Here is a 15019-nt window from a genome sequence, read left to right as displayed (position 1 = left end):
CGTCACTGGGTCGAGTGGTGCACCGAATGTGCTACTGGCAGCACCGGTAAATCGTAACCACCGAATTATAATGATGGAAAGGAATCGAGTGATAGGTATCGCTACAGCATATTCGGCCCTGATTTTTTTTTATTCGAGAAACAACACTATGTGTGCAGGAATCAATTCACGTACAAAACCAGCTAAGTATTGCGGAACTACGTATTGTGGCACATAACACTCCTCCAGCATACAGAGAAGCGGACAGCGCCGAGCGCTTGGCATCAGCTCTATTCTAAGAAATAAACTGTTGTCTTTTCAATAGTTTATCTCCTTCTCCTACTGCAGGGTGGCAAACCGGACTTGCCACTCGTTAACCTGCCTGCCTTTTCTTGCTTCTCTCTCTCTTTCTGTCAGCATTCAGCTGTACGTGTACTTAGTTCAGGCGTAGATGACGCGAATCGCTTAAAGGAGTCCTGAACGACGTCCCGTCGGGATTAGTGAAAAAACACAGTTCGCGGACAGCGTACGGTGTTTTGAACATCTAGCGTACGGTGTTGAACATCTTAACACCTTTTTTCAACCACTCTGTTTTCAATGGAAACTTTCGCTCCTCACCTTTTAAGGGATGCTATATTTCGCAATATAAGATATTCCATATGCGGCTGCTATTGGCCGATAGCTGACGTCGATCAAGAAGGGTATTTTAATCAGTACGCTTCTTACTACTCTTACATCGTATATTTATTGACGCAATTTATCAAACCGGCTGAAGTGAGCGAAAATCTCGGTTTCGAATTTCGCTAGGAATTGCGTAGTTGCGGAAGTGCAACTGTCATACTTTCAAAGACTATCATCTGCCAACGCTCGGTCGCGCCCGCCTGCGTAGGAATGAAATTTTCGCCACAGCGCTTATCAGTGTTGTAGCCGTTGGGCCTCGCTAGTTGCCAATAATTTGGAACGCTCAAACTGCCTCGAACCACGCGAACCAGGTCAGACCAGACGTAGGCTTGCCAGCGCGCGCTCACTCCTGGCCAGACAGCGTTCGCTTCGTATTCAGCTATTGCGCGACGTGAGCAATTTGGATGTGCTTGCTATTTGTTGGTCAATCTGGCGCAGGGTAAAGCAGGTGCACGCCACATAACATAGCCAGTCTGAACCACCTGGACGCGAGCGCGCACTCCAGCCCCGTGCTGCACATATTGAGCAACTGCCGTTGCATGTAGCTGCGTCTATACTATATAGCGTAGCGTAGGTACCACGGCCGCCGCGGGGTGCCGCGACCAGCGCACTCACTGAGGACAACAGCGTTCCCTGATTGGTATCTGTGGGTGACGTCACTCCAGTCCCTAGCGTCAATATCTGACAACAGGTCGTCCGCTTCGCGAGTGGGACTCCCTCGAGGTGTCGTCATGGTCAAAGTTTGTTAGGTTAACAATCCTTTGAACTCGAGTCCGGAGTGAAGCATCCATCGCTTAGCCGATGTGCACGCTGCCGACGTACTCTCCCGAGAAAACATGAAAACGGAGTGTGTTCTACCCTTGGAGGTCGTGTGATTGTCGTAGATGTAAGTGCGAAAGAAAATGTGCAACTAATGTCCTTCCCTGCGAGAATAGCCGCGCCTAGCCATCTAGTACAATGTACCACAGCAACGAGATGATACGCCGTGGACTTAGGAAATCCTAAGCTGAAGGATAACCTCGTAGTTTGGCGCGCCGTAAGCGCCAAAATCTCAAGTAGTGGCGTCGGCGTGAATATCTAAAATCAAATTTTAACGGCACGCCACGCTGATGCTCCGTAGGCGGAACATTGTCGACACCGCCCTGCTTCGCCGTCGCTTTCGCAATGCAAGGCATTAAAGAAGGACCAGGAACACCTCGAAGGGGATCACAGGCGTTCTTCGATTACCAATAAGTCTGCTTCTACTGAGACGCACTGAAATACTTTGCGCGGCAATGTATATCTGAAATACTATGTTTTAACGTCAAGCGTATTCCGGGATTTCGATAAAAAGTTGTTCAGGAGACTTTAAGGAAAGGGTAGAATCTAATGTCGGGTCAGCCAAAAATTGAATGTTTCCGGCCAGTAGAAGCTTATTAGTATTTAAGAGGACACGTACCTATATAAAACACCCTTCTTTAGCTTGTGCTAAATTTCACACCGTCAGCAAGTTAAAGCCTATGAAAATCTATGCACGTGTCTTGTAAGGCCACGTGGCAGGCACAACAAAAACAAGCACTGAACACGTCTGAGGACTAGGTCGACATTGGCGTCGACTTCTATATCGGCTACTTCCGAAAAATATTACTCCACGGATACACAGCCATTGCCTAACATTAGCCAGCCATAAACTTTATTTAACTATTACTCCACGGTTACACCGCCATGGCCTAACATTAGCCAGCCATAAACTTTATTTTACCCATTATTTGACAATGCGTTTTAACGGCATGACCGGGTTCGTATATTATCGGTTCCCTTAAAGTAAAATATATTCCCAATGAAATACGACAACGTGGTTTAAAAAGATCACCAAGAGATGAAATGGAGTGCTCCTTTATTTTATTTATATATTTATTTGCTTGCGGCCCAATGCTTCTTCTTTAGGCGACCGACTTAGTTAAATAACGCGTAAGCCTTCTGAGCTCTGCGTTCTAATAGTCGATGTTGAAAACGTAGTCGTGAAAAAACGAAAAAAAAGATCTCATTTGACAAGCGGGGCCTAACGCATACCAAAGCTCGCACGAACGACCTGCCGTGCCGGCGATATATCGATGTGGCGAGGCATAATGAACGAATTCTCGGAATCATCGCTATCTGCCGTTTCGTTTTCAAGGCTCACCGGTACATTTTTTCTTTGATTCCCGCCTATGCCTGAAGGGGGGGGGGGAGGGGCGTTGCATATCTGGGCCCAGTATTTCGGTCCATCTCATTACTCGCTTCCGTTATTCGTCATGCGTGCGTGCTGTGGGCTGGACTACAATTTTTCTTCGCCTCCTCACCCCGAGGAAACGGAGAAGCCCGAGAAAGAACGAGCAGGTCCATCCGGGCGCGTGATCTCATGAAAAATTCATGCCCGGTGATCGAATTATTCGCGCAATGCGGTGACTGTCGATGTGCGCGCCCGAAGAAGTAAGGCTCCGAAGAAGTGCGGAGAAGCGAGCGGTCCAGCAGCGGGATTGCGCCCGCGATTGGTGCATGAGCGCTTGTGTGAATTTGTCAACTACGCCGCGCTCGCAGCGGCCGAGTTGTCTTTCGAGAACCGGGGATCGCACGGCAACCGTAGCGAGCATCTTGGTACGCACTGCTAATAATCCCACGTGTACTCATTCGGCCTCATCCGCTCTAATCATGTCATGTCACGTGCCGGATCTCTACAACAGAGGTAACTTTCTTTCTGATCTGGAATGTAATAACACACAAACAACGTTGGTAAACAAACAAATTGTCTGGGGCCTATTCCTTTTTATTTACCACAAGCCCAGAGCGCCGAATTTCGCCATTGTAGTGTGAATGTTGTAGGAAGAGGGGGGGGGGGGATGCAAGCGTGAGCAAAGGTGAATTGGAGTTATACATAAATAACAAAGAAAAAAAAAGAGAACACATAAGCATTCCACAACCATAACGACAAAGGATAACTTTTCCACTGGCATTCGCACAATACGAAAGCAAAAAAAAGGCAGTTTATATATGAGCGTCAACTTCTCTGGACAACCACTTGCACAATGTCTTCCGTTCGTGGGAAAAACGAACACTTTGAAGCAGTGTGAAGTGCAGTTCATTCCTGCAAAAAATTTCGATTCATTTGTGCGACACTTCAGTCGCAAACTCGCTGGACCTGCACCGTCCGTGAAGCACTGTGCACATGGAGAGTACTCGCACACCATTGCGTGCATGCAATTGGTGCGCGTTCACCACTGGACGAAAATTATGGCATGATACCACAAGTGTTCCGCACTCCGATGCATCTTCCACAACATATACGATCAATTTCCTACGATATCGGAACAAGGAGCGTGTCTTGGAAGAACTGAAGCTAATCGGCTTGCTTCAAATTTTTGTGTGTTTGTGCACGATGTCTGTGTCATCTCTATTTTACTGCAAATGAATTCAAAAGCAATGCACTTAGCGCTTCTCAGCCGTACGCTGGTTGATCACTGTGACGCTGCGCCGAATCTCGGAGGAAGTTTTCAGCCCATATTTTTTTTTTAGGAATAGGTGACACGATATGCCGCAATCCCAGCAGTGTTTTCGTGTCTCTGCAATTTCAGGCACCGTGAGTTCATGTTGAAATCTTAATTATTCAGCCATTCTAAAATGAGCTGGGCACGTAATGTAATGATTGTCAAAGGGCGGGTCAGAAGGCGCGAGCAGGTGTGACGTGAAGGAACACGCTTGCGGAAGCCAGTAAGTGGTGGCACGAATTTCTACGTTACGCCGCTAAGGACGCCGAGACATCGTTCGGGAACCCATTGCAGTACAGCGCGTGTGCAATTTGCAGCGGTCGTTTTGTTGCAATGCGACCCGAGTCTGTCACGACAGAGAGCTTTTGCCTCAAATCTAGCAGCATGCTCTTGAATCTCAATATAAAGCTTTGCAGTTTCCTCACGCAGTTCCTGCATAGTTCAGTGGATAGTAGCCGGCAAATTGGTATTTAGCGTTAGCACTACATATTACAAGTCAATGAAGTGCGAGGGAAAACCTTATGCTCTTGCCTCTCGCGTGTAATATCTCTGCAGTAGTTTTCGGTGAGGTAAAAAAGTGCCGGGGACGGCTTTCGATTGATTATATTATTGACAGCCTCTCGTGCAAAAACAATATATATATATTGTCACGTTTTCAGATTTTTGGAACTTCAGAAAAGAAGCTTAGTCAAATTGAAGAGGATCTAGTAGCCAGGTGCAGACCATTTGAAGCCACTGATCCCTCCCTATTAAGAATCTTTTCTTTTTTTACCTGCTTTGTTACACTGTACATGGTCTAAATAAAATTATACATGAGCACGAAGCCCCGTTTAATGGAAAGGGTGCAACAACGGCTTAACAGATTATTTGTCTATGGATCATTGTTCATGCTCTTCAGATTGCCAGTCCTGAAATTCACACCAACAGGCTTACCCCTCTATGCAGGTGCCGGGAGTCGAGTCCTAAGACAAGTTGTGGATAACCATTTTCCAGAGCGTTCACATCAGAAATGGCAAGAGCCTAAGCGAGACAACTTTTTCCATGTATGGCTTCGTTTCCGCGTTTTTCCTGTTTTATCACGGCAAAATTAGTGGAAGGATGTCCTTTCCTGGCATACTTGGACCCGCAGTGCTCGAATGGTGTCATATGTTTGTTTCACTGGTCAGTCGTACATACGAAAATGTTTAGTAGTTATAAACGCTTTTGGGCACAGTTATATATGTATCAGAAAACTGGTATTCCTCGTGATGAAGGTGCGTATAAACATTACAGATTAGAAGTTCTAGCCAAAAAATGAAGCAAAGCAAAATTGGATCCGCACAAAAGAGAAAGAGAAAAGATCAGTAATATACGCGCACCCTGTCTAGTCACTTCATGCGGGCTATAAAGAATACATAGCGTATACCTTGACAAGGAAAAAATTATATGATAAAAAGACAAGGTGATACACCTCGAACAGCTACGTTTATGCTATGCGTACCACGTTTGATTCTGAAGCATTCATCATTGGTTCTATGTATATACTAGAGGAGAGCAAATGTATTTTTTTTCTTCTTTCTTTGGTTAGCTCGGCAGTATAATCTTCATCCATCATTATTAAGCCATACCCTCCTTTTTTTATTACTTAGGCTTAGTACTCAGTGCACAAGACAGCAGGCGTCGGTATTTCATATTCTAGCTGAGCATGCTATTTCGTGATTCCTCTCAAAGTTTAATTACTCTTCCTTATGCGGAAGCGTGGGACGTGGCAGGATTATACAATATACTGTACAGGTGAACGCCACACGACGGGTGAGCATCGATTCCCATTTTTTTTCTTCAAGTCGAGGGATATGTAACTTCGCACATTATCCTTTCTTCATAGTCAGCAGCTGCCGTTTAGTATAAGAAGCCACACAAGAAAAAATAACGCTGTTTTTTTTTTTCAATTGCTTCTCACTTCTTTCTTTGTGCTCATGGGCCTTCCCTTTTCCGTGGACGTTTTTCCAGCGTCATTTATTTTCGCTATCATTACGTAATATGGTGCTAGGTGAGCCACCGAAGGTTATTGACCTTAGCGTCCCTCTGCACAGGAAGAATTTCTTACGTTTCTTCCACTACCCTAAGTACACGCCAGCGTCATTTCTCTTAAAGCTGCATTTCACTTTCCACGAACGCAGCAGTATAAAGTTCACCAACAGCTACTACGACATTTTTTTTTTAAATTGAATTGCCCTGTTCTCTGAGAGTGGTCGCTTTTCCAACAGACTCTATAGGGACGTTCTTTGTAATCAGCCTTAAGTTGCTACGAGCCTGGCAGACTAAAGAGACAAAACAAAAAGCGCAAAGGCTAAAAAAAAGAAGAAAGACAAAAAAAAGCAAGCACCTAGCAGGATTTGAACTTCCGCTATTCCCCGAGGAAACTGTCTGCCGACTGCCGGCGCTTCAATCCGAGCGGGAGAAAATTAAACTCGACTTGCCAAAGAAGGAGCAGCCCACCCTACGTGACCTGTCCCACGAGGCCAAGTTGCACGAACTTGCGTGTGTCCCCTCTAAATTGGGCAAAATAGAACTACACATATTTGCTTACCTAAAGAATTTCCTTTGAAATGCTTATTTGCCACGAGGCGCACGATTCAAAGCTGTGCCGCGACCTACTCAAGGCATCGAGTCTGCTTGCTTTGCCTACGGCTTCGTAACTGGGGTTGTAAGAAATCTTGTATAACTGTCTTCGCTCGGTACGTACGTCTTGCGCGCGTGCTTTTTATTGCTGAGGAAGAATGTACCGATCGAAAGCTTACTTTGACAATTTCACATTAGAAGGCGAGCAAGCAACATTCTATGCGAGCTAGCGTGAGGTATCTCAGGCTAGCTCACATAAAATAGACTATTTCATTGCATAATTTCGTACTTAACATAGGTAATGACTCAAGGGACAGTAACTGAAACTCTAGAAGGAGCCAAGGGGAACTTAGAAATTATAACGGCCGAACGTTAAGAAGCCTTGTATAAATATAAAGGTAGACCAGACGGTCTACCACACGGATGCCACACAGTCGTAGTCACTGGCCCGTGCAATAACTTTTCCCCGGTTTGCTTTCTTCTTCTCTTCTTTTTTTGTTCTTTCATCAGGCGAACCCTCCTTCGCCAAATCGCCGAGGCAAGGAATGCCGTCGAAAAGAGACAGAAACTGTGCAAGGCATCAGGCGCGCCGAACGAGAGAAACCGCATGTGCTCAAACGAATGCTATTGGAGAGTGACTTATTCGCATTCCCAGCACGACTCATTTATCTACATTTCCCGTCGTTTCCTGGTCGCCTCCCTGTTTCGGTGGCCGCCGCGGTTCAAACCATGAGAGCGGGAATATGGCCGTGAGCCCGGCCGGCTTCGGCAGTATCCAAATTGTGCCCTCTCGGGAGCAGGACTCGCGAATTGCGGAAAGAAGAGAAGCGATGAAGACGATGATGACGACCATGATTACGGCGGTTTGTGCGCCGATCTGGGGAAAAAAGGCGGAAGTCGTTAAACTTAAATGAAGCGAGGCCCGCCCGAAGCAGTTTCCGTTTATGTTCCGGTCCCGCTCTGTCGTTTAGGTACAGCATTTTCACCACTAAAAGCTTGGAGCATGCAACCGAGCTCGTTCCTTTTTCGTCACTCGTTTCTTTTTTTCGTTTGATCTATTAGAAGCGAACCTTCAGGGAAGCTTTGTGTCATAAGCAATAAATTGGTCTGCTCAAACGCTTCGATAAGCTAGCGAGGACTTGTCTTCGGATCCTGCTTTTGCCTTGCTCATTCGAGCGTTCCCCTGGTTTTGCGCGAGCTCGATGGAGTGGAATCTGTGTTACACTAGGCGAAAGAATGCGCTCCCGCGTCGCGCGCGGCGCCGTATCAACAGCATGAGCACTCTGAGACTCAGCCGCTATTACTGATATTTTGGTAGTAACAAGAGAGACGTGACGACGGGATGCCAAAGAGGGATACTGGAGCATTGTGTGTAGTCTGATCGAGTAATCTACAAAAAACTACTCGGAAGTCATGTCGCTATTTTGCTGCACAATTTCGCATAGATATCAGGTTAAGATAATAGCGCACAACATCCCGAACCGTACGAGCTGGCGTTGCCGGAAAAGATATTCATTTCTTTATATTTATTTTTTGACGCTTATTGGGGCGGGTTATGTAGATCGACTTTTGCCGTACATATGGTCGATATACTTCACTTGCATACCTCCGACGTAATGATGCGTGGTTAACATGTAAAAAAAAAACAGACACAAAATTGTTGCCTTGTATAAATTTAGCATACGGCCTCTGTTTCCATTGCCCGTCACTGCAAAAGCATTCGATAGGTTTTGTCCGATATTCCGGGCTCTGTTAACGACATATGTAAGTAAAACTGATTTTTTTCAGATCTTCTGGGTGTATTTCCGGCTTCGGATGCTGTTTCGCAGTGCAGTGACTGAAAGAAATAGCAAACTGTTTTGTTACATCATAGTTTATTATTATTATTATTAATATTATTATTGCAGGGTAACGCTTTGTAGGCTAGTGTGATTCTTCACCATCGTGATTATATTTAGAACAGCTGCCAGTTGGGCGCGTTGGTAAACGTTCATGATGGAAAAAGCGCTAATAGTAGTGCTACTAAAAAGTGCTACTAAAAGTGCTACTAAAAACGGAGACATTGCAAGAACGCAGCACAAAGCGCTACTCGCAAATGAAAAACAAATGTTGTTTAGGAAAGCTGTTTTTGCATACATAATGAAAGTACGGCACTACGAAGCCACTATCGCTGGAAAACAGATTTCAACGCGTGATACCAAGACCAAACGCGAGTGCCTTCAATCACAACCAACGGACGCGTACAACCCCTTTAGCTCCATCATGAACGTGCGTACACCACTGCAAGTACAAATAGATATCATGCTAAAATCTTTAGGAAGCGAAGTTGTTCAAACAGAAAACGCATACCTTTTGAATAACTGCAGCCTACCGGAGCATTTTTTTTTTGAAATTTCGCTCAAAAATATTTTGTTTGGGGAAGCTCGCGCTTCAACTCGACACGAGGTTCACAAAGCTGCACTAAAATTCATCTCATCCACGAGGCTAGACTCTCGTCGGCGGTGCTCTCACTCTGCGAGTGACGTCATTTGTTGTGATGTGTCTGTCTTTTAACCTTAATTTTCTTTAATCTCGTTTCTCTTGTTGATTTCGTTTAGTTCTCGTTTTCGTGCTTTGTACCCCCGCTGTTATGCGAATCTGCCGTAATTCTTAATGAAAAGCCCGAAAGGTGAACAAGGGCATAAAAAGAAAGGCGAAGGCAAGCACGTTTTATTTCCTGTAGTCCTGCTTTTTCACTGCTCGCTTAATGAGGTTGATCACCAATTTTCCCAGTCATGGACACTGCTAAATTAGGCCGTACACAGGAAAAGGGCGGATCCGGTGTCAACTTTAGAGATAGCTCTCATCATCTTAGCATGCATAGTACGGGGGCGGAAGGGAAGTCTTACCCTGGATCCGCCAGTGACACTATATCGAACCCATATATAACCCGGTAGCTGGCACTGCCATTGAAGGCAATACCGCTGTCACTGAAGGTCACAGCGGTATTCGCGGTAACAAGAAGGCCCCTGTGGCGGTGCGAGCTCCAGTTCTCATATGCTTCGCCTCACAGTTTCCTGCAGTTCAGCGCACCCTCTCGCATTATAGCAGGCCCGATTTCCCTTGCTTCGATTGATTTCACCACTACCTCAACAAATAAAGACATAAACTTCGCCAATCGGAACCCATTAACCTCCAACTACGGGCACTTGGCCGACTTTGACATATTTACGAAGCTGAAAAAAAAAAGTACGGAAACCCACACATAAAGAAAAGGGAAGACCGGCGCTGCTCAGCGTCCATGCTGTCTTTTCTTTAACTTGCGTGTGTCCGTTTTCTGAACGAAGTACATTGTCAAAATACTCGCACCAACTACCCCCCTTTAAACCTAAGCCACGTGGTCTACTCCGCTTCGGGCAATATTTATTTAGGCTTTCGCATGGCTTCTCCCTCCTCCCCTCCCCACCCCACGGACGTGCCGAAAGAGTGGCGCACCTAGGTGAGGCGTCTGACCGAGGTAACTCTGTGAGATGTGCAAGCCGAACGCAGCACACAGACCACCCTGACCGCGAAATACCCGATAAGAAGCCACGGCCCTAACCGCAGGCCACCTATAAGACCCATGTGGCCTAACACCTGAGGCGGCCCGGTCAGGCCCATCAAAGTTCGTGGAGGAAGCACTTCCGCCAGGTAGAGTTGCGGAGAAGAGGATCAGACCAGTTGACGACCTAGAGGAACCTCGCGTGGCGTCAGAGTATCTGCTTACTTTTGCGAGGAAATCCGGGCTGTTACACCGGTCGTAGATGCTCTTCTTCTCTTTCGTAGAAGACAACGTCTACCTTTGCTTTATTCTCCTGACATCCGAAAATGCCATCCTTTGCACATAAAGCATTTTTGAAGGAGGAGAGAGGGAGAGAAGAGAGGGAAAGACGGACGTGTAGCTAGTGTTGATACTGGTTGGCTACGCTGTGCAGGGGTAAAGTATGAAAACGGCTCAAGGTGACCGAATAGTTATATATATATATATATATATATATATATATATATATATATATATATATATATATATATATATATATATATATATATATATATATATATATATATATATATATGTCACAGCCATAGGTTCTAGAAAACTACAGTACATATGTTAGTCCACTTGATATGTTCCGACGAACGTAAAATGCACACAAGGCACAATCTTTATAATGCTAGAGGAGAAAATCATCTTGGTTACCTTTTATATCAGGAATATTTCCCTCACTCGCTCACCAGTAATAACAGTTGGAGTGGACGAAATGCGTTTTAGAATAACTTTCATGGAAAAACCCAGGTTACGCTCGCGCTATTATTGTGCTCTTTAGATTAACCTTCGATAGGCTGGTCCCGGTACTGAACAAAGCAATGCGTTTAATGTGCTAGACTATTTAAGCTTTACTAGAGAACGACATTCGAACGGCCTCAGAGCCCTTACGCCCTTGTGTGGATTGAAAGCTTGATAATTAAAGCCATGTAAAGAGGACAATGAAAACCGTCTACAATTAGCTGCTTATATATGCAAATTTCGAAGCGAAAGCTCAAACCAGAAAACAAAGGTGAAACTTCCTAGTTCTACCAAGATGTCGTTAACCACCAGTGCTCTAATGAGCGAAGTCACCCAAACCGCCACGACGATCTGCATTAAGTTAACGACAGCACTTGGTTAGCTGGTGAATCTTCCGCGTTTCGTTCAACTTCCCCATGAGTTTCCTCACTATACAATTACTAGAGTAATTACTGCTGAAGACAACTTGTTCGCCTGGCATTAGCGTAGATAAACGTAAAAAAGTATCGGCGTCTAGTTTTACTAAAAGGATTAAAGACCAGTATTTCGAGAAGCTGATATATCCGAATAAATATAAATGGACGTTTTCTGGGGATTCGATATTCGCTAATGCATTTCCTTTAATGATTACTTTATTATTTCTTTTTTGTTAGAAAAATGGCACTTTGACCTCGGTATCACGAAGAGGGAAGCGGTGGTGGGGGCTACAAAGGAAAACAAAAACAGCAGAATAAGCTTTAAGCACATTTTTCCCATGAATATTTCGGAAGAAAGTGCAACATAAGTTAAAGTACACAAAAAAAGAAGGTATAACGTGATTGCTATCCATACTAGTGCTTTCAAAGAATAACGATAGCGTAGAATGACCGCACTTATAAGACAGAATTACCCCTTGGTCAAGTTGTCTGACTTCGAAGGCCTCCTAAATTACCATCTTCGTTGGTAAAAACTTTTAAGCCTCTAATAAAACAATGCGCACACTGGTCTGTCTGCAGAATGGTTCTTCGTACTCTCTGTACTAATAGGAAAAGCGGCAATGTTTCCAAATCACGTCGAAAATGAAGCTGCCCGATTAGTCCATTGTTGTGCGCTTCAATACACGCCAGAAATGCAGCAAATCGTGCTAGCATAACTCAAAGCGCTACTGAAAAACGGGAAGGATTTTCTGGCAGTGAAAACTGTATTCAGTTCCATCAAAATGTCCTCAGGATGCACAGACGTTGCACCAGCGTTCTTCCCTTCGTATGCTTGCAACCTTGCCTACCATTTATATTTTCTTTCTTTCTTTTTAATTTTTGGTAGAACATCTAGACTGCGCTGGTCAAGCGGTCAAGTTCAGTGCCGTTCGGCATTGTACTATTCTTGAGCCACTGGCACCATTCGGTAGCTCCCACAAGGGGTCAATCGCAATGAGAAAACTTGATTCGGATAAGGCTGGATAACGATGAAAAGTGTCCGTGTGACGCCGATACGAATCGACTGACATACAACAAGGACGATTCAAAACAATGCGTTCAAACATTGTCGAAACATTACTAAACTTTCTTTTTATTTGGTACACCCTTCCCCCTCAAAAAATAAATTAAACATGAAACAAATACTGCCTCTGGACATGCGCTTTTCGTGACGTGGATCCTACCACACGGAAACACAATTTATCAGTTATGCTTTTCTTCGAAATTTTGCTGCGCGGAAATCATCTGGTCGCGTCTGCGTGTTTAACCCTTGCGCTTAAAAGAGACCTTGAGAATCTAAATTATTAAAAAAAAAAGAAAACAGCAGTTCTTGGTGAGAAATAGCACTAGGATTGTAACGTGACAACCGAAGTGTTTTGCCCAGAGACCGTGAAAGTGGGGTTGTACTCCTGAAATGTTATACTGACCCGCTCGACTGAAGTATATCCGAGTTGTAACAAAAGGACTCAACGCCGCGTCTACTACACCTGCGTCTAGGGACGTGAATATTGAGTCCGCTGTTAAACGCTAATTCTTTATACTAGCGCTATCGCTCGTAATATATATATATATATATATATATATATATATATATATATACATATATATATATATATATATATATATTGCACATTTCCGCGCATATCCTACGGCATGTGACCAGCTGTTAAACTGAACACCGTACTGCGCAAGAGAGCACTCATTGCGCCGCAGAAGAGTTGCATGACCACACAGGACCTGTAATAAAATGTAGCAACACGGGGAGCCATGGTGGTCACTTTTATACACGACAGCATAAAAGTTATGCGCATTCTGAGAAATTTCGCAGCAAGGCAGCGCTGTAACGAGGCTTTGAGGTGAAATCTGAAAATGAAACGACCAAGAGCCCGCTGCCAGATGTTTCTGTCGGGTCGCAAAAGTGTTGCGCAACTTCGTCTGCACGCACGCAAGGCGGCTGCTTTCAACACTCCAGTAACTCCCGAAACTGCGGCAGTAAACGCTATACCGCACAATTAATCATCCGGCCAACCTGTAGACGCAGGCTACGAGCAGAGTGTTCGCGGCAACGGGTGTCTATCTCTTATTTTTTTTTTTATCTTGCAGCTGGTTGGTTCATCTTTAGAGTAAATACAGGAACAGCGCAACACAGGTCGAGCGAGCAAAGAGCACAGGACAGAGCGCTGTCCTTTCTTTTTTGCTGTTCTTCAACATTTTTCTTTGAGCATGCCATAGGATATTGTCCAGTCCTCTCATATTTCACTTTCCATTATCCTGTGAATGAGCCACGAAGCGTACATGAAACTTCTGGCTTGATTACACGGAGCGCTACGATGAATCGTAAGAACAAGAAGAAAGTTGCTCAGAAGGCTCTGTGGGAGCCGTACGAGCAACCTAAAAACAAGAGGAGATAGCAACTCACCTATGTGAACAGTTGGCAATTCTCCTGCGCGGACGAAAGTCACACAGGCTAGCAAAAGGGCTAGGGAGCCGGTGGCCGTGGGAATCCGTTGGGAAGGCATCCTCATGACACACCCAGCAAGCGCTGCATCACACTTCGACACACGCTGTGGAGCGGACAATGAAACTCCCGATTCGCTATTCCAGCGCACGCGACTGGCGAAGCCGACTGACGAGCACTGAACATCGGAGCTCCTTTCGAGCGTTATCCGTCGACACAGTCACATCCTGAGTGCGAAGGAGCAGATTTGTTTCCTCGAGATCGAATGGGGTCATTTCGTGCGCGAGAACAACAATTCCTCTTCGTCAACGAGTACACATTGCGATTCGAAAAAAAAAAGTTGGCGCACAGTGAAGCCGATCACCTGTTACCGGAGAAGTGACAGCCCATTTGGACGCGTTGCGAATGATCACGCACAGGTTTCTCGCCGTCAGTCACAGCTGAGAAAGAACGAGCGTCGGTAAGAACCTGAAAAGTAACGGCGACGACTCGCGCACGCGAAAGAGCACCGACTGTTCACGGGTCGGGCGAATTTCGGCGGACTTGCGACGAGGTGCCAGCAGCGATTCGCGTCGAGAGCGAATTCGACGCGCCCTTCGAAAGCGGTGCGACCTCTTCAGCGGCGAGAGAAAGCGATGACAGCATTTCTTGCGCGGACACACGGTGCAGGCGACGTCCGCGCGCGAACGAAGAGGCGGGGCGAGCGAGACGAGAAGCACTGCTGAGCGAAGCAATAATGCGTCGAGTGAAACGCGAGCAGCCGAACTTCTATTTCTGTGTTTGTTTGTTTTTTCGCCGGCGAGGCGTGCGCAGCGCTGTGCGCGACTCGCAAGACAACTGGTCGCCGCGCCTCGGTGTCTCGCCGAAACGCTGCCGAAAAGCGCGGGGCGAGAGCGGGAGGAGGGGTGCGGACTCGGGGGCGCGGACGCTGGCTCCGGCTGGCGGCAGAAAGGAGCAGCGCTTTGAACCAGACGAATCCGGCACTTGGATTGGGGCCCGGCGTCGAAGATGCGGCTGATTGTGGCTAACAAAATTT

The 15019-nt window shown here is 45.8% G+C and overlaps 1 protein-coding gene across 1 annotated transcript in view; it reads right to left on the bottom strand.

Annotated features, from left to right (window-relative positions):
- Window positions 1–14762, bottom strand: part of LOC142584928 (glutamate receptor ionotropic, kainate 2-like) — a 246588-nt gene extending 231826 nt beyond the window's left edge. Inside the window, exon 1 of the mRNA XM_075695279.1 lies at window positions 13945–14762. Within this exon, the coding sequence (XP_075551394.1) occupies window positions 13945–14050 (106 nt within the window). The 5' untranslated portion in view covers window positions 14051–14762. The remainder of the gene's footprint in view (window positions 1–13944) is intronic.
- Window positions 14763–15019: the final 257 nt, after the last annotated feature.

Source organism: Dermacentor variabilis, chromosome 6 (assembly GCF_050947875.1).
Source record: "Dermacentor variabilis isolate Ectoservices chromosome 6, ASM5094787v1, whole genome shotgun sequence".
In the NCBI taxonomy this organism is placed as follows: domain Eukaryota; kingdom Metazoa; phylum Arthropoda; class Arachnida; order Ixodida; family Ixodidae; genus Dermacentor; species Dermacentor variabilis.
This window is presented reverse-complemented; position numbering and strand designations above follow the sequence as displayed.